Source organism: Macrosteles quadrilineatus, unplaced genomic scaffold, assembly GCF_028750875.1.
Source record: "Macrosteles quadrilineatus isolate MER2022 unplaced genomic scaffold, UCM_ALF_1.0 Scaffold_1__1_contigs__length_201487025, whole genome shotgun sequence".
Lineage (NCBI taxonomy): Eukaryota > Metazoa > Arthropoda > Insecta > Hemiptera > Cicadellidae > Macrosteles > Macrosteles quadrilineatus.
The window spans coordinates 84,494,552-84,515,069 of record NW_026542594.1 but is presented as its reverse complement, the minus strand read 5'-3'; the positions used below and the strand labels follow the sequence as shown (position 1 = coordinate 84,515,069).

The window sequence follows — 20,518 nt, the reverse complement described above, 5'->3', positions numbered from 1 at the left end:
TGACTTATTTCGTGACTCTGCCTATAATTTTTAAACAATTAAGATACTTTATGCCAAAGTATTATTAATACACTTAAAGCTGTTTGATTTCTTAAGCCCTCTAAACATTAACGCCACCTAATATATTGTACAGTTACAGTACTGTGTTGGAGTAGAGTAATTCACCGAGTATATTGTTGAACGTGTTGAAGACGTTGTCTATAGCAATACTGAGCACATGTTGGCTGACAATACAAATTCGGAATTTTGTAAATTGAAAAACTTCTAATTCAACGATTAGTTAGATATGTATTGTTAAATGACGTTTCCTATTAAACATTTAATTTTGATTCTCAATCAGCAAGTTTGTTTTTTGTACCTCGATTTTACTAAATACTTTAAATACTCGTTTTATGAGGTAAAGGGAAAATTGTCAGATAAATTGGTGGGGGGAGGGTAGGTTTAAATAAACGACAACATAAATTGGGGGGGGGAACTACTCATTTGGCTTGGGGGGGATTGCACCTCTGGGTTTAGGGGGGATGGGCACCTCTGGTTAAGACTAGGTGAAACCCGTCGAAATCGACGGTTACTTTCAAGGCTTACGTTAATTCATCTAACTGCGATAAATTGGGTGAAATATACATATTTTGAGCATTTAGCATTGTTTAAAGAGTAATAAGTGTAAAAAAATAATGATATTAATTGCGTTAGTTGTCAAATTTGGTTGATCATTCAATGAATAAAATATTCCCCATACCATACGTCATCAGAGTTATTATTAGTATGTTATATGGTATCTCTTCCTTTGGAAGAACCTTTAAATAGTATTAAAATCGTATTGGTGGATCTTTTGTAGTTAAACACTTCTGTGATTTCTTCAGCGTAATATGATTTTATTTCAAAAGAAAATATTTTTGGGAAGACATATTCTAACTTCAAAGGGAGGTATATCCGTTACAGTGTAAGTTTGATTTTTCCTTCGCCACGTCGCGTCAGTTCATATCGTACTTCTGTGCCAATGAATGAACCCTCTAGCATCGTTTTGAGAAATTGATTGTGGGGTTCCTGTTAAAGCTGGAATTCTTTGACATGGGGATGTCAGTTAGTTGTCTCAGCCTTATCAATAACATAAAATTGTCAATATAATCTCTCTACGGAATGTTAGGTGTAGTGGAATACTTGAAGTGAAGTTGGCTTTTATTCTTGAACTGTTAGGGGCCTCCTAATTCATATGGTCTTGAGGCTTCATTGGCAACAAATAATGCAAATAACATAGCAATGGGACATTTCCAAAAAGCAAAAATGTTGTAAATTGGCTGTTACGTATATATTGAGTATTGACGATTACATTTGTTAATCAACGTATCTTATAAAGGATTATGTAATCTAGTTTAAAAGGAATATGACCTTTCTGTCATGACAGGAGCTTCTTAAATAGTATTTTTTCTTTATACCGTATTTTACAGCCAAAATGTCGTGTTATTTTCAATAATGTTACCAACCCAGTGCGCCAAAGACCGTAATATAGGCAGGTGCAAATAATTTGTCAAGATGGGTACCATTTTAGGCAAGGTTTCTTTGATTTGATTTTATTAGGCACGATAAGAGCAGATATTTCTACATAAGTATTTGATGTGTAGAATAATATGATAAAATGTAGGCAAAAGTTGTGAAAAAGGCAGACACCAACCCGTGCAATAGATAACTTATAAGATAGTTCAATAAGAAATAATTTAAGAATTGCTGTGATAAAAGGATTTTCCACTGATTTTGTAAAGGAACATTATATTGCAAAACATGACATGATAAAGAAGAAAATCAATTTCAAAATCAGAAAATAACATTGCAAATACTTATTTGGTAGAATTCAGTAACTCCCAATAAATGTGTGTTGTTTGAAATACAATTAAAAAATGAACAGCTGTTTCATTAAAAATATTATTTATGGCCAAAATGTAAACAACTCTGTGGAGGGATCTTGAAAGGCTTCTGGGGCAGAGTCTTAAGGGATTTCGCTAAGTTTTTCTTTTGATAACTCATCTACAGACCAAGACCTTTCTTTGCATACCTCTACCAAGTTTCTACGCCCAGCCGTTCTCTCAAATTAGTGGGTACAAAGTTTCCAATTAAATATTTAGATTCCCCCATGTTAATCTTATGGGAGAAACTCCAACTTTGATGGCCTGTGGGGCAAAGCCCGAGGATTTTTATTACATGAATTGGCAAAAGGGGGCGTCTACACATAAAATACTTTATTTTGACACGTAGTTTGTAAAAATCCGTTCATTATTAACGGAGGAGTAGTGTTTTGTAGAAATCGCCTTCACGTATTATATATAAGGATTGTATATTTTAATATAAAAATATTGCAGGTCTTTTTTCTTATGTAATGAAAATAGTTTTGGCAGCTATGTGTCCCTATTCTAAAGCCTCTCATTTTCAGGTCCTAACAAAAATAAGCCTTTCATTATGAATTAGATTCCAACCAAATCCAAACTGTAATCAGTTATCCTGTAGTGCTACAGCTACAACAGGTCATAAATAGAAAACTCTTAAACTATGTTTGTTGGATGTAAGTCATTACAAGTATTGTGTTTGAAAAATTAAGTTTGTACACTTTGTTATACTGTGCCAGTAAGTTCTTTTGCTAGAAATTCCTCATCAGTTATAAAGACTTCTTTTTTCACATCTTTTGCATCTGATGGGTGTGGTTCTGACAACATTTTCTTCAGTTCATCATTTACATCTAACAGCACAACTTCAGGAATGCTACCAATATATTTTCCATTTATAAACACATACGGCACTTCAGTATGGCCCTCACTACACTTGAACAAAGTATTTTCTAGTTCTACTCTATTTATGTAGTCTTCAATTTCTACAAACAAGAACTTCTGTTTATATTGATCAAAGACGGATTTCACTACAATAGTGTCTGTCTGCCAATAAATGCCAAATATAACAACCTTTTTTTCTTCAAATGAAGATTTAATAAACTCCACTTCACTCTTGTAAACTTCACCTGAAAATTGTTTAACATGTAGTCTGAGAATATCACATTGTGTGCACAAACATTTGACAACTGTAATGCTAATTGATGTTGTACCGGTATGCAACAGATACAAATCCTTATGATGTAGGTATTTTAATTGATTGTCATTTGCAGCAAAAAAGTTACTTATAGATTTAGTAAACTCAGAATTTAAATTGTAGGTAATATTAAATTTAAATAGGTACCAAGGTAATATGCTCGGTTTGTCTTAGTGATGATCAACATTAATACAAATTTCAGAAGCACTCCTCACATTAAAGACATTTGATTTGTAAACATCACATGTAATAAATAACAATTAAGTAATGTAATTTTCATTCAGGAAAAACTGCTCTGATGACTTATCAAAATCCATAGTTGTTATGATAAGTTTTGGACAAAACAAGCAAATAAATTGCTACTGCAACAAAACAAGATATATTATATTGATAAACTTTTTGATTTGAGACCAGAGGTAACCAGTAGACTTTTCTAATGGTTGATTCTACTTACTGGGACCTACTTCAATATTCAAGGTATGCTGAGAGGATCTGGATCTGGTCATCAACAGTTAGCTAAACAAAGTGAAGCCGGGAGAACCTTTTTATCTCACAAAAGCAAGGGTGCTACGGTGGTCAGTACTCATTGCTCATGGGTAGTTTTCACAGTGGTCTCAATACTTTTAAGGTATCATTTTCTGTTATTACTTTCTCATAAAATATTCTGTTTAAAAAAGGTTTGGGCAAAATTAGATGGAACCCATTTTTGTGATAATTGTTTTGAAGCTGCTATGCATCCGATCACCAGGTTTAAGGTGTCGTTGGTTAGGACGTGGCACATAGATTTGCCATCTATCAAAAAATCTTAGAAATTCCATTGGGGCTCTGCCCCAGTGGCCTTCAAAGTTCCTATGTTATCCGTATGGAGAAAATATTTGTTTACATTTGAACAGATGAATACTTTGAAATTTACATAAATATTTTGAACAGCTGGTTATACTAAAATTTAAATTAATGGAAACATGAGCAATAATAGTTGAAAAGATAAAAATGTACTGTTTTTATTAAACTGGCGTTTCACTGCAAAACACGTTTATGAAGGTTCAATGAATTTAAAAGTCAACTGACAGTACAGCAGTTACAATATTTGTTGTGATTCTTAAGATCTTTGTTTTACTGAAACTAAATAACAGGATATTATTTTATGAGTAGAGGATATTAATATCGAAGGAACAATAATTTTTTATCCAATTTTAATTTTATCTATTGTAAGGGCTGGAACCTGTATTCTTCTGCATGGTTATTTATGATAGGTGCGCAAGAATAATGATCAGAAGTTATTGATATAAGTTTTAAACATGTTTTTCATCTCCCAAAATAATATTTGATGATATCAGAAGGTAGGTTGGGCGGGTCCCACGAATTCTGGAAAAGGCCATTGTTGTGTTAAACAGGAATCTTGATATGTCGTCAGGCTTGATTAATGAGTGACTGAAAGTAAAGGAATGACTTTTGAAAAACATGTGGAGGAAATGTGTGAAAAAATTATAAAGGGGTCTTGGCAAAATCAGCAGGACAGGCCAGAGCCAGTAGAGGCATGACTAGGAAGTATTTGTTGGCAACGAGGGGCTTTGGTTTATCATTAAGGTTATCATCGATTAATCAAAAGAGAATCTTTTACCGACTTCACAAAAAAACTGCAAAAACGGCAAGTAAACTGCGAACTCAATTAGCCCTTTTACCATCTCTACCTTTAACAACAAAACCAAGAAACCAGAAAACGCCAAATAAAAAAGATCAATACAAATCTTTTTTCTCCTATGTCTAGATTGCGCACGATTACGTGCACCAGGTTCAATAGTATAAATTGAAGCCTTGAATCTAAAGTAATAAGTTCGGTCCTAAACAAATTTTTCATTGGGTTAGTTTATGCTTTTTTAACAGATCATAATTAGTTGGTATCCCAGGGTTTGGTTATTATACTAACTTAAAAAATCAATGATTGCAGGAAAATTACTGGAGTAAAATACAATTATTTGGAGAAAAATATTTAAAAAATTAAGTTAGTTATCTCATTGGGTGAAGAAAATTAAGTGTTGCTTGTTTATAAACATTTTATTCATAGTTCTATACACCATAATATAAACATTTAAATATATGTAATAATACACTAGGCTATATGAAAGTAGTACTATAAATAAAATTTATATACACATAAATATAGACACTTTAACATATTGCAATACATATATATATATTACACAGTCTAATCTTAAAATGTTCATATAAGAAACTCGTAGCTTGAAGTTTACAAGAGAAAGATTCAAGATTAATAAGAAAACAGCTTTCATAACACAGCCTTAAAATACACCACTTCAATCTTCTACTTGTCTGCTTATTAAAGATAATATTTTTGAACATAAATATTTTGTAACCTGTAGTAAGTGTCAGTGAAATAGTCAGTGGTATTTACACAGTAGTTACAGTGGATTCGTCCAGGTATTTATCCAATTCATTGTTAGCCTCCAACTCCATTATCTCATGTCTACTCCCCACATACCTCCCATGCATGAACACATAAGGCAGCAAGGTGTGACCACCAGTACATATGTAAAACACCTCTTGCAGTCCCACTTGAATATCCAGCTGGTCAATCTCACAAGCCCAATATTTCACTTTTTTCATATCCAGCCAAAACTTTACCAATCTCGTATCTGTCTGCCAAGGGATTCCAAAAACTACAATTTTATTTTGTGCGATTGATTTTTCTATGAAATCCACTTCATTTTTGTATTTTTCACCTAAAAATAACCAAATGTCATTCACAGGCTATAATGATATATTGCTTCATATAACACCTAATGAGAATTAGCTTTATAAATTAATATTTTGTGCAGTCAATTCAGTGTTACTATATTCAGTGTTGGGGAAGCTACTTTTAAAATGTAGCTAGCTACAACTACAGCTACAATGAAATGTAGCTATAGCTACAATTTTAGTTACTTTTCCAAAGACGTTACCTTTATTCCACGCACATTAGGTAAATGTAAAATTAATTGCAACTATATAAACCTAACATTACAACAACAGAACCAAAATAAGTTAGTCGGGTGTTACATCATATTTAGTACTTATTTTTAAATATTGTATTATTTTTAAGCATCTTATATGTAAATTTCATTAAGTTCAAAGGACATACAACCAAACTATATTTTAAAAGCCCATTTTATTTCTTTAGTATACATTCATTTATAGATGTCTTTTATCAACTATTAAAAACAATAAAAACTGTAAAATGATTATTTAAAAATACTTTTTTTGTGTTACAGAGCCTAGCCTACTGAAATTGGAGTTTATTGCCTTTCGTTATTTTTAATGTTAAAAACGACATTGCTATAACTTTTAACCATAGTAATATGTTACTTGTTCTATGAATAACACTTTTCAATGTCAAGAAATCGTTCTATGTCAATATACATAGGTCAAATTGTGCTTCAACAAACGTTGGTACAGAAAACAGTATTCAGCAACTTATCCTGAAATCGGCTTTTAATTTAAACATGTTGAAAATTGTTAAGTACCTAAAAATAACATTTAGGCGTACTTGGCTTTGTAACAAGTAGGCTATAGAAGGCTTGTTCTTACAAGAACTAAACAGATATACTATTAATTGAACTTGGTATTCGTATTAATCCAATAGCATAGCCTAGGATTAGTCCTTGACAAGAGCTGTTAGCAGGAGCAAACTACTGTATGCTACTTTTTCAATGCAAGTTTCATGTTATATGGATATTTTTTCGTTACAATTATTATGTATTCTAGGCATATCTTAAATCTCATCAGGAAATTTCCTCTTTCTTCATTTAGTAAACCTTTGAAAAATCTTTGTAATCTAACCAAGGAAGGGCTTGTGGTGATGAACCACAATCAACAGCTGAAGCAAAGGTTGATAGACCAGCTTTCTCATTATTTTAAGGTTTAGTGTTGGTTTCCATTAAAACCCAAGTTTAAACTAAATTGATACAATAAAGAAACTAAATTGATTACTAATTTCCCTGTCCATCACTTGCAAGCATTCAATAGCTTCTCTTGTTAGGTACCGGTAACGTTTAAACGTCGTCTGCATCTAGCGATTTTATTTTATCTGACAGTAATCATAGAGTAGCAAATGAAGGAAATGAGAGCCAAAAATGTGGATAACACTCAGATAATGACCTCCATGTCCACGCAACGTTGTAATAGTTAATGAAACGACTGTGACTAGCTGTATGAATGAAGCCAAGAAAGTAGGCCTAATTTTCTTGAAAATCTCAGTTTGAAAAAGGTTGTTTCTTCACGTAAGGTTCTCAATCAAATCAATCAATGTTAATGTAGCGAGAAAAGTAGCTAAAATTCTGCTACAACTACTTTAAAAATGTAGCTAGCTACAGCTAAAGCTACAAAATCTTAAAAGTAGCGTAGCTATAGCTAACGCTACAAAAAATGTAGCGCCCTACTGTAGCGTCGCTACTTGTAGCGCGCTACTTCCCAACACTGATAATACTATAGTTTTGTTTCCTGATTAGGATTCCAATATTAAAGAATACTTATCAAGTATAATATTTATAAGGACTCCAAGAACACTAATCATAAAACATCTTGTTGAAAATTTTTATATTTTGTGAAAACTATTTAAATAATGTAATTGTAAATCATGTTTTTAAAAAGTTTTTTGTGGCACTCAACTGATACAATTATATTATTCTAATTCCAAAAGTTTCATAACATTAATTGGTTGAATGGAAGTAAATATTATTTTTTTTTAATTTACTTCCATGGTATACTTAATAAAAAGCAAACTGGAACAGTGGTATTATCTTGCTTGTTGTTCAATATAATATTATTGAAAACCCTGTTTGATATTGAGCTTGGTTCCAGCAAAGTCTGTGTTCAAAAAGACTTCAATCTGGCAAATTGTATCATACTTCTCATAATCCATGAAACTATTAAATTCTTCCTCCTTTGTGAAACTTCTACTTATACATTATTGTATTTACTTTATGTTCAGTATATTACATCAAATTAAATGTTTCAGTTATAGTGCAACTGTATTCATATGTTCTGACTTTCCAGTAAAACTAGCTGTTACCCATGGACTTCACCCCATGTGACTTCATAAGTATTAATAAAACTATTGATTGGTTAGGTTAAGCTAAAATAAACAAAACAGAATACAGTAATACAAACAAAATTATCACACCTGATTTTAATGAGGTGATAAATTGAAAGAATAACATAGCCTACAAATAAGTACAGCTAAGGTATTTTTAACATTAGGTACCGGAAAGTTCCCTTTGGAAAGCAATTACAACCTTAAAGGGCAATTTATGAAATAATGGATAGTTTTGTGCAAAGTTTCTTGTCATGACAAACATTTTAAGTATATGGTTTATGGGGGTGTGACTTGTAGTTTTCTCAAAAGTTGATGGGTACTTTGACCTTTAAGTTCATTTGAAAACTTTCTATATCTGTTGTGTACAAAGGTAAGGCTTTTAACACTTATTCGTTCTTATTTCCCCCTAATTTGGACATGCCAAATCCAATAAAATTATTTTAAATTTTGAAAAATACCCCAAAAGGGCCCAGGGGGTTTTGTAGGGGTGCTTTTTGAGAAATTTTCAAATGTAAACATGGGTTCTGTGATACATCAATTTAAAGATCTAATCATTTAAAAATAATTTTGGGAAAAAAATTTAATTATCTTTAACCGTATGTACAGGGTGGGTTAAAACGTTTTGAAAAAGGACTTTAAAGGTAAGTACCGTATTACCTTAACTACTGAACTGAACAGCGCCAAATTTTTTCCAAGCTTATTCTTGACCTTATCTTTAAAATAACTTGTAGTAAGGGCATTTTCCGTGTTATTTCCCAATGAAAAAAAAATCTCAAATTTGAAGAATAAAAGAAAGCTAAAAACTCCAAATTCTTAAATAGCAAGGTATAATAGATTTCATATCACGTGGAAAGTCCTTTTTCAACAAACATTTTATGTATTTACGTTTTTTTATATCACTTACCATTTAAAAATTACAGTAGAAAAACATAATTTTCTATGGTAAAATTATAACTAGTCTATATATACAGGGTGGGGCAGCATAACTTGCAACATTGCAGCTCTCACTGCATCAATGTTCTCAGGTGATCTAATGGGCCATGGGACTCCAGTTTTTTGTTTTGTTGCACTTGCAGTTTGTCTAAACGTATTGAACCATATAACAATTCATTTCCAAATTTAACCGATTATGAAAGGCGTGCTGGGCTGCGATCACTGAACATCCACTCGAAAAGTAGGCCTCGCCGGCAAACGCACGCTCTTCACTGTTCCAATGCATAATGGTGACTAAACTCTGCAAGGACAAAACTTTATAGCTTCGACTCTCGAACGAGACTGCTAGCTCTTTGACATGAACAAACAAAATGGCGCACATTTAAAAAAAGGAAGTTATGCTGCCCCACCCTGTATAAAATCCAATGTATGTTTGTTTGTATGTGTGTTTGTTTGTCCTTTATGGACTCCGAAACCGCTCGACAGATTGTAATGACACTTTCAGGCATTATTAAGCATTATTCAAGGATGGTTTGTGTGAAGTTTGGTGCAGATCCGTCAAAAGGGCTCCGCCCCAGTGACTCTGGAGTTTTCCATGTTAACCTTATGAGTACTCATATTTAAATGGAATCAAAGAATCTTAACAGCTGGTTCAACTAAACAATTTGATTCTGTGATGTTCAATAGAATTAAAAAGTTAATAGGTTTACCAACAGGGTGCAGCACCATTATTTTTTTAAATTTATGATAACAGCTAATTTGCAACCAAAAGTTGAGTAAGCGTAGCAAACAAACTTCAACCTGGAGGCGAGTTAGCCTCCGAGCTAACCTGAAGGCAAGTGAGCGCAGCGAACGATCTCCAACCTTAAGGTGAGTGAGCGTAGCGAACGAACTTCAACCAGGATGTGATTGAGCCATGCGAACGAGCTCATCTTGAAAATGAACGAGTATTGATATAAAACCACATTAGGACAGGACGACGTCTGTCGGGTCAGGTAGTTTTCTAATAAAACACATACTTTTGAAACAACGATGTAGTAGGATTCATTACAAATTGATCAACTACTTTTACTTGTGTCAGTAGACCCTTCATCCTGTTCTTTTCTGATTGGCAACTGGGCCAGTTTCAGAAAACTCCTAACTAAATCATTTACAGCCGTATGACTTAAGTCCTCACCTTGATATTTATCGTTAAACAAATTTGCAGTTATCCTGGAACGCTTATGTTGTGCCCCATAAATAAAAATAAAGTCTATTTTAAAACGTTTTTATTAGCTCGCTTTCTTGTGCGGTACAAATTTTGAAATCAATTTTATACTAACTTCCCGACGAGCTAGAGACTTGAAACTTGAAACATAGCTCACAAATGGAAGACAATGCAATATTATATCATTTAATTTTCATATTTCCTTTGGGCTACGCCCCATGGGTTTTTTTATTAAATCGCTTTCTTGTAAATTTTGATACTTCCCGATGAGCTAGAGACTTGGAATTTGAAACATAGCTCATAAATGGAAGACAATGCAATATTATATCATTTAATTTTCATATTTCCCTTGGACTACGCCCCATGGGCTTGTTTTTATTAGCTCACTTTCCTACAAATTTTGATATCAATTTTAAACAAAGTTCCCGATGAGCTAGAGACTTGAAACTTGAAACATAGCTCACAAATGGATGACAATGCAATATTATATCATTTAATTTTCATATTTCCCTTGGGCTACGCCCCTTTGGCTTCCAAATGTTCCATGTTTACATTTTAAAAGAATGTATAAATTAATTTAAGTCAGCTGTAAATACTTAAATTTGACAGTTAGAAGAGCAGGAGGTTAAGAGGTACAGGTTCTGCTCCCGAGATATTCTAAAAATATAAAACAATCATTTCAAAGTAAAGATAAAACATCTGATTACAGATAATAAGGTTTTGGTAAGAGTCTGTATAAAATAGATTTAACATATTTACACATTAAAGACTAAAAACTAGATAATAATTTATAAATAAAAATACTTTTTAAAAATTCCACGTTTTTAAACGCACTAAAAAGTATGAAATCATTTATTCAATTTTGAGAGAATAAATACTTGTAAGATTTAAAACGAAAAACGTGGGGCGCATGCAATAGATCATAATAGTTCAATAGGTGAAGTTAATTGTAAATATTTGATTAGGCAATACAGAAAGTAGTACTTTTGAAATTAAGTACTACCATTCACTAGTCAATGGTAGGTACCGTACTACAGAAAGCGGCCCACGTTTGGGTTTTTCTCATCAGCTAAGGCTTTCTTTTCATTTTCTTTTTACAAAGTAAAACATGATTACTTGTTTGTCTATTTGTGTATCAATAATTATTATGAATTGTTTCCTTTCTTTAATGCACCAGCAAATAAAAGAGATGAGTTTTTGGCAGTTTTTTTTTTTTTTTAGAAAACTAGTTATTATTTTACCATAGAAAATTATGTTTTTGTACTTCAATTTTTAAACGGTAAGAGATAGAAAGAAAACTTGAATACTTAAAATGTTTGTTTAAAAAGGACCTTTCAAATTAATATATAGATTTATTAAACCATGCTATTTAAGAATTTTTAGTTTTTAACTTTCTTTTATTCTTCAAATTTGAGATTATTTTAAATTGGGAAATAAATGGAAAATGCCCTTAGTACAAGTTATCTTAAAGAGTAGCTCAAGAATAAGCTTGGAAAAAAATTGGCGCTGTTCCCTTCAGTAGTTAGGGTAATAGGACTTAACTTCAAAGTCCTTTTTTAAAACGTTTTGACCCACCCTGTACGGTTAAAGATGGTTGAATTTTTTCACCAAAATGATGGGGCTGAACTTTAAATTGATGTATCACACAACCTATGTTTACATTTGAAAATTTAAGAAAAACACCCCTATCCCCCAAATTGGGCACTTTTGGGGCATTTTTCAAAATTTAAAATAATTTTATTGGATTCGGCATGTCCAAATTAGGGGGAGAACTAAAAAGTGTTAAAAGCCTTACCTTTGTACACAGCAGATATGGAAAGTTTTCAAATTAACACACTGTATATGGATGGATAGTTTATTGCAACAATAATACACAAATATTGTGCAATCAGAAATGTTGTTGTTATCTCCTATGATCCAATATAATTAGGCCTGCACTTAATTTTTACACCCTTAAAATTGCACAAGCAAAAAAAGTCAACAGATCTTAGATAAAATATCTGAGAAAGTATAAAAATATAATTTAGTGTAAAATGGTTTTTGCTTTACTGTTTTTAAGGTATTACCAGGTATAAAGATTAGATTTATCTATGAAAACAATGTTTCAAATCATTTTAACCTTTTATTATAAAAATATTACTGGCTTACTTTAAATAACAAAAAGTGGAAGAAACTATACAATACAACATGGTTTTTCAAATCTTTCTAAATAGTAAATTACCCTGCATGATAATATATGACCCCAAAATATAGATAAAGAGGTAGGCATGTCTCCCCTGCATATAACAATATATTTGTGACAACTTTCTTAAACTAATCCTTTAGACAAATCTATTTACTCCCATTAAGTACATTTTAGTTTAATAGAACTGTCTCAAAATAAGTTTACGTTCAAGTGGCAACTTTCCATACTTATTACCATTGTATAACTATTGTTTTATCAACACACAATTCCTCTTTCTTGGCCACTATTGTTTTGGTTATTTTTTTGAGAAAAGAGCAGAGTACCATTTTTCAGGATTCAAACCTCAAGAATCATGAGGGAGAAATCTTGAATATATCACGGAGGGTGATCATAATAAGATGTTGACAATAGTAATTATGCAATTTTGTGTTTTTTTTTCTTCAAGATGTGCAACACAAATTAAAATGTTACTGAAAAGTGAAAACATTCCAAATGGACTTATTCTAGTCAACATAGTGTTACAGAATTTTTTTTATTTTATTCAGTTTGAAAGAAAAAAACTTGAATTAAAGAGTTTAAGTTTCTAGTAGTTAAAGCAGTTACTATCAGACATCATTAAGAACTATGAAGTTGTTGGTTCCATTTCAGAAGCGGGCTAGAATCTTTTTTCCTTTTGTAACAAAACTTGTCAATATTATATTAGGTGGATTTAAAATAATTATGGTTGACATAAATTAAGATTTGGCAGATGACTCATTAAATGGTCAAATATTTTGACAAACAAATTTCTTGGATTAATAATCAATGAAAATCATACTTGGAATAATCATGTTAAACATGTTGTAAGAGAATTGAGTTCTGGTATATCTGCTTTGAGGCAGATGTCTCAGATCTGCAGCATTGATACTCTGAGAATAATATATTTTTCATTACTGCATAGTCACATATCTTATGGAATATCTATTTATGGAGCAACAACAAAGAGCAATTTGGATCCCATTCTAATTAAACAAAAGAAGGCTATTTGTGTTATGAAACTGCGAAAAAGAGATTCTGCTAGGAGATATTTTACAGAATTATAAATCTTAACTGTGTATAATCTGTATTTATGAAACATCCGTCTATGCTAAACGAATTCAATTGTCATCCACTCCAAATAATACTGGTGTCCATAACACTAGATTTAAAATTGTTTTACCACGGCATATCTGGAATTATTTAAAAAGAAAATTTACTATTCAGGGTTAACATTTTTACAACACCTACCGGCTCCTTTAAAGATAGAAGAAAATATAAATAAATTCAAACGCACACTAAAAAAGTTTTTAATTCAATATCCTTATTATTCTATAGAAGAATTTCTTAAGCACAAAAATCAGCACATAATATTAAATTTGAATTCCATAACATAACTAAGGGAACTTATTTGTTTGTATTTACTTTTTGTATCTTCACGGTGCTCAGAAATACATTATTGTTTTTATTTTATGTAAGCCCTCGACTAAATGTTTACTTTCTAATGTTATTGACTTGACTCTATTCAACACATGTACTCTGTGTTTTATTGAATAAAGAATGATTTGATTTAATCAAATCAAATCATTCTTTATTCAATAAAGCTATAACCTTGCTATAACCTTTAGCAAGTATTAGAGCTGTTCAAATCTGAACAGCTCTAATACTTGCTAAAGGTTATAGTGCTAATAACATGGTCACATTTATAACTTGCATTATGGTTGCAAAAAGGCTTTGAATTGAGGGGAGGATATTTTTGGTTATAACAACAAATTATTATTAATGAGAAAATACATCAGCGGCACTATTTTTGGGCTCTGTATAGTATCTACTCACCTACAGCACTAAAGTTGAATGTAAAAGTTGAAGGCAAATCAAACGGCATATTGTTTCGTAACAAATACTTGTAATTCAATCATCAATGAGTGAATAACAACTGCAAAAGGTTATCACTGGTAATAGAAAATTGTTGAAATTAAGTGGATAAAACTTAACACAATATCATCAAGATTAAAATTATCACTTACCAACAATTTACATTATCATAACATTGATACATATTCTGAAAATGCATATGGATGTGTTAGGGACTATGTTAGGTTATGAAGATTATAGTAAAATTAAATCAATTACTGTACGTTTTTTTACATTTATAGAAATGTTAGGGTTTGTTACTAAAATTAAATTATTGATTATTGACTTTCAAATTATAGATTGATAAGAGGTTAAGTAAATTTGTCTACTTTACTATATCAAGGATTAAGAATAAGATTCCAATTAATTGTTATTGGGTACTCTAGAGTCCAGATAGAATGTGGCTGTTAACCGATTGAATTATATTCCCTACTACCGCGCAAATCTGGTTATATTGCTCCTGGGTTGTTGTAAACTTGTACTGCCTGATTTGGCTTTGAGTAAGGAAAGTTTGTTAAGAAGTTACAGTATACAAACAGATATTGAAAGAGGATCAGCTTTTAAACCTCAAAGTTACAGCCAAACATCATAATCTTCGCTGATTTCATTGAAATTAAGTTGGGTCAATGTGTCACTTACTGTATCTTTGAAGTTTTAAATACCTCAGTGACCCAGTTATACCTTATGTATAAAGTGCCACCGTTTAGATTATGAAATACTAATCTCTCATCTACCTTGTTCAAAATAAATTTAGTTACTTAGCTTAAACAAAATTAAATACACATTTGTAAGCAGTGAATTAGGTTGAAGTAAATAATCACCAATCTGTTTTGATAAATTTAGAACAAATATAATTATATTTTATGAAAAAACTGTCAATTATAGTTTGTGTACAATCACTTATGGTGTTGTGACAACAATCACCAAAACTAATCAAACTGACTGCCTTTACTGTCAAACACTGTTCATAATGATAGTTTGATTGTGTTTGGCAAGTTTCGATAACTGTTTCACTCCACTCTACTCTCCTCTAAATTTAATCAGAAGACATGCTTTGAAATAAAACTATTCAGCAAACATATCAGTTATTCAAACACATTGGCTGTACCTGTCACATAACATTGTATAATGAAGATGATGTTGTGTCTTGTTACATTTTTTTATACTAAAACTATTATAAAACCTTTAAATATTATTTTTTTAGTTTTAGGTATAAGTATTAATATTTTAAAACCTGATTCCAATGTTTAAAGGTAATGTCAACACATAACTGTATCTTAATGGATAAGTTAGTATTACTTACCTTTCAACAGACGGGTTGAATTTTAGAAATAGCTTCAGCGAGTGGTTCACATAATCTTGCCTGTTCACAGAACTGTGATTGTACTGTTATAAATACGGACTGTAAATACGTGTTAAGGACCAAGCACAGGAATTTGTTGGACAATTGGAAAAAATATGAAATTTAAGTGTAGCAATATTTCTCACAATCTAGCATACAGCTGACACAGCAGATTGCTAACATCTGCTTCTTGGAGAGATTAACGTAATTTGATGTTAATTGTTAGACTATGATTTGGATTTACAATATTTTTATAGTTACAGTTAAACAAAAAGTGTTGAATACAGTACATAAAACTACTATCTGGGATATTTCTATTACTTCGGAAATCATACATAACTTTAGCATGTTTTCAACTGCGTTCAATCTGCGTTTTCAACGCGACAGTGAAAATGCGCGGACTGGAGCGTCGGTGCGCGTATAGCTACACTCACGACCTATCCCACGACGCGTGTCGTGGCGGACTGGGGGCCACAGTGGATAGTGTACAAGATAGAGACCTCCGTACTGCACTGTAATTGTATTGACAGAAAGTATACCTATGTAAGAGCAAATTGCTGTTTCTTTGAGATTTCTTGTCACTGGGAACAGCTATGTTAGTCTTGTCATTTTTGTTCAGACAAACTGTATCAAGATGCGTCGATGAAGATTGCACTGCGTTAATTGAATAACATAAAAATTAAATAAAGGTAAATTAATGTTCGTATAAAGGATATTATACATCAGGTTACTTTACCTTACAGGTTATAGGCTGTTACTTTATTATAGTTAAACATTAAAATAAATAATGTCCACTTTTTAAAATGGCTCTCAAATATTATTTAATTAATTGATGATGATGATAGTGTTTATTTAATTTCTTTCAACAACAGTTTACGAAACATGTATAGGTTACTAAATAGGACTATCACAGGGTGGTCCTCGCTCCAACCTGCGCCTTTGATGTTGACAGACATTTTACGGGAACGGACGCGCAACCCCGCTCCATGCCACTCTTGCGCGTACCACCACGCGCTTACCCTGTCCCACCACGCGCAACGCTCTGTGGGACATAGGCTTTTAATGTACGCAATAGTGGTAAGTCCACCATTAAGGTTTTTGAAACTAGTAATTCAACTCCTTTTCACTCTACTAAAATAGCACAAATCCTTGAAAAATGTTAATATAAATTGAATGTGGAACGCACCATATTTTCTGCGAAATATTTCCTGTAATATTATTCTTTGTCAGGTTATAGCCAACACAAGCTATACATTAACTATAGCTATACATTAAGTTGGTAAACAAGCTATACATTAACTAGAGAAACTAAGAATTACACCCATTCTACACGATCCTTTACTCTTATACACAGGACTGTGACTATGAGTATCTTTAGTAAAGGATATTATCAACTGCATATCTGATGTCCTGCAGAGCCAACAGCAGTAGCCCGGCCCTCACTGTCTGTCCATTTGTCACCAGCAGCTCTAGGACTCTGTTCCACTGGCCTTGTGAAACCAGCACTAGAGCAGCAAACTCCTATACACACCCAAACTCTAGAGATATCATTGGCTTTTTGAAATAAGTTCACAACATTATCTCTCAAACAATCTGTAATTTTTAATTTTTTCTGTAATTTGTAATTTTTTTTCTTACATTCGTGATGGAAAATGTCCGCAATAAACCTTTGAACAATCTGTAATTAGTTTTGATACAACATCTACTAGCCCTGGCTTATACAATTATTAGCTATAAGTTAAGCTGGTCACTAGTTTTAGTGTGGACATAGTTAGAGTCAGTGCAGCTAATTTAGAGGTTAAGCCAGGGGAGTGCCAAGTTACATTTATGGCCAAGATGAGGGTTGTGTCTATTGCTCTCCACATAGTTGGCTTGCATTCCATCTCCTCTCTTGTCCCAGGCAGAATTGAGGACCTGTCAGTTATTGTATTATACTGCTACCTATTGACTTTTTGTAAAACAATGTCCCCAAACACTACCACGTAGTACATTTCCTAACTGTGACTCTAACAATGTCCCCAGAGGCCAAAAACACCATTCGTTCAAATTTTTATATATCTATAGATATAACTTATATATGTGTCCATCCGCACGATAACTTGAGTAATTTTTGTCCGATTTTGATGAAATTTGGTTTAAAGGTGTAAGGCGGGATAAACTTGAATGAGTTTGCGAACCAGCATGATCGGACCATGGGAACGGGGTTTTATGGGGTAAAAATTGGTTTTTCTCATTTTTGACCCCTAAAACACAAAATTTCCTAATTTATCTCTAGACCATATTAAAGAGCTTAAAAAAACAAATAATTTAGTGTATCAAAGTGTTTTTGTACGGTTATTGGTAACGGAGAAAATTCAAAAAAAGTAAATGAAAAATTCCCATGTTATTCTTATGGAGAATATTGAAAATGTTGTAGTTTGTTTGATTATGGATATATTTTGATCAAACTTGGCAAATTTATTTATTTTATACTAAGTTATTAATATTTTACTAAAACACACTTTATTAGTTTTAGTTTCCTTGTGGCAGCAAACCTAGGTACTCGTTAAACCTAATGTTATTTAAATAGATTTAATTGAAAATCATTCAGAGAAATGGAAGTTCGCTTAGTCGGCAGGTTTGCTGCGGCGGGGGTATTTTTAACTACAGGCGAACTTCACAAGGAAGGTAATTTGTTACATTCATTTCAATTGTTCCTTTATAATTTGGTAATTAAATTAAAAGAATAGTTATGAATAAAAGACTAACATAGCCTCACATTAAACTACATACCTTCTCCCCAATGGCATTTAGGTGATCTGACCATTTCTTGAGGACCTCTAGAGTTTCTACAGGAGGCAATGTGCTCTTGGCCAGCCACACTGCAGACTCCCAAAGTCCGTAGGAGGAGAGGTAACGACATCCATCCAAGCCCTTGCCTATCAGGCACAGCAACTGAACACCTACGCAAAAAACATTGGGCCTCAATCAAGTAATGTAATTTTCTTTTGAATCCAAAACAGATAAAATATCTGATATAATAATACATGGTCAGCTGCTTGACTTGCTAGACCTGGACTAACCTCCAACTGCTCTGCCGTACTTGCAAAGATTTGGTAAAAAGTAGCAAAGCAATTTTTTGGTAATCTTGCCTTGGATTTACCCTGTCTGTGGTCTTTTGAGGAAGTTCTTCACATTTGATTGAGTTAGATTGGTGAATTTAACCAGAATATTCAGGTATTTTTCTATAGTAAAATATTTTAAGAAAAATGCAAAAATTAATTGTGAGAAAATTTTAGCATAACAGTTAATTCAATTCCAACAAGAAGACACTAAAACGAGTACGACACCCAACAATAACTGAGCATATGTTAATCCTTTTAAAAAGCCAAGACATGAGGGTGAGTTAAAGGCAGAAAAAGAGACAAATTTTAATAAAGTCAAAAATAAGTCATTCAAATAGGAAAATACTCAACACCATGTTTGTATGATGTTTTAAAAATTGTTTTAACCGAAGGAAAAAATTCTAAAAATCTTTCCAGTGAGTTTGTATACACCCTTTATATGTGTCTGTTAGCACGATAACTCAAGTCAAAATCCTACATTTAATTAAAGAAGTTCTTGAACCAGCATGATCAGACTATGGGACCAGGGTGTTATGGGGTAAGAAATTGGTTTAAGCAAATTTCTTGATAAGGATTTACACTAGGTCTTGTGGTAAACCCATGGACTAACCAATACAAGTAAACTTCTTATATCATTGTAAAATTTTAAGCTCGTTTTCGGTATTGATGACACTGTCGACAAAATTTTTTTATATTATTTTTAGATGTGTGCGATGCATTGAAAGTGAAATTCCTATTCGATTTGATTCTGTGGTTATCAAAATATTTATGTGTGCCCTTCTTTAGTATTTTTCTGAAAAGTTTTTCTTTTAAACTAAACATTATTTTAATAACTTAATACCCATTTTTACTTTCTCCCCCTATACCATAGTATATGGAGAAAGTAGGCCTATTGTTTTCGTCAAAATTTTCGAGTTTGAGTTTTGAGTGGATATATTCGTTTTGGGTCCCCCTGGACCCAAAAAAGTGGTTTTCGAAGTGATGTCTGTGTGTGTGTGTGTCTGTGTGTCTGGATGTGTACAGAGCTAGAGACTACACCTGTGGTCCGATTTCGATGAAATTTGGTATGTAGGTTCTAATCCATAGTATCTCCAGGCGTTTTTTTTCATTTTTTTGAAATTTTGATTTTTAATGGGGATTTTCCCATAAAAACCCATAAAAAACCGGAAAAATCGGATTTTCTCAAAAATGGCCCAAACGATTTTGATAAAAATTTAGTATGTTGTAGCCCTTTAAATTCTGAACAAAATGGTACAAATCCCATTTCTGTAAAAATTACGGTTCAAAAGTTATGGTAAATTATGTTATTTTCCCATAAAAATCCCATAAAATAACGAAAAATAGGATTTTAGACAAAAAAATCCGTTTTTATTTAACATAGTATGTTATGATCCTTACAATTTTGATAGTTTTTCTCATTTCTTAGAAATTTTTATTTTTAATGGGTATTTTCCCATAAAACCCCATAAAATGACGAAAAAAAAAGATTTTCCCAAAAATGGCCTGAACGATTTCGATAAAAATTTAGTATGTTCATTTTCCTTTTGGAGAGTGGGGGAAGCCCCTGATGCTACTTGACCTGTTTAATTTGTGCTCCTCAGTTTTTTAGAATTTTAACCCGGAAATTATTTGTTTTATGAGTTGTGTCTGGTAT

General features: G+C 32.3%; 1 protein-coding gene across 4 annotated transcripts in view; it reads right to left on the bottom strand.

Annotated features, from left to right (window-relative positions):
• LOC128983700 (WD repeat-containing protein 11-like) overlaps positions 1–20,518 on the bottom strand; it is a 221,408-nt gene that overhangs the window by 10,062 nt on the left and 190,828 nt on the right. For 2 of the 4 annotated variants that reach the window (XR_008489894.1, XR_008489893.1), the window contains exons 24-28: positions 18,533–18,702; positions 17,149–17,281; positions 15,722–15,822; positions 14,341–14,440; positions 5,118–5,813 (exon numbers count right to left, since the gene is read on the bottom strand). Coding sequence is in view for 2 of the 4 variants with exons in the window: in XM_054403102.1 (XP_054259077.1) it covers positions 15,725–15,822; positions 17,149–17,281; positions 18,533–18,702 (401 nt within the window). In the remaining 2 variants the exon portion in view is untranslated. Of the gene's footprint in view, positions 1–5,117; positions 5,814–14,340; positions 14,441–15,721; positions 15,823–17,148; positions 17,282–18,532; positions 18,703–20,518 lie in introns of those variants that run through there. The other 2 variants (XM_054403100.1, XM_054403102.1) reach the window with 2 other exon arrangements.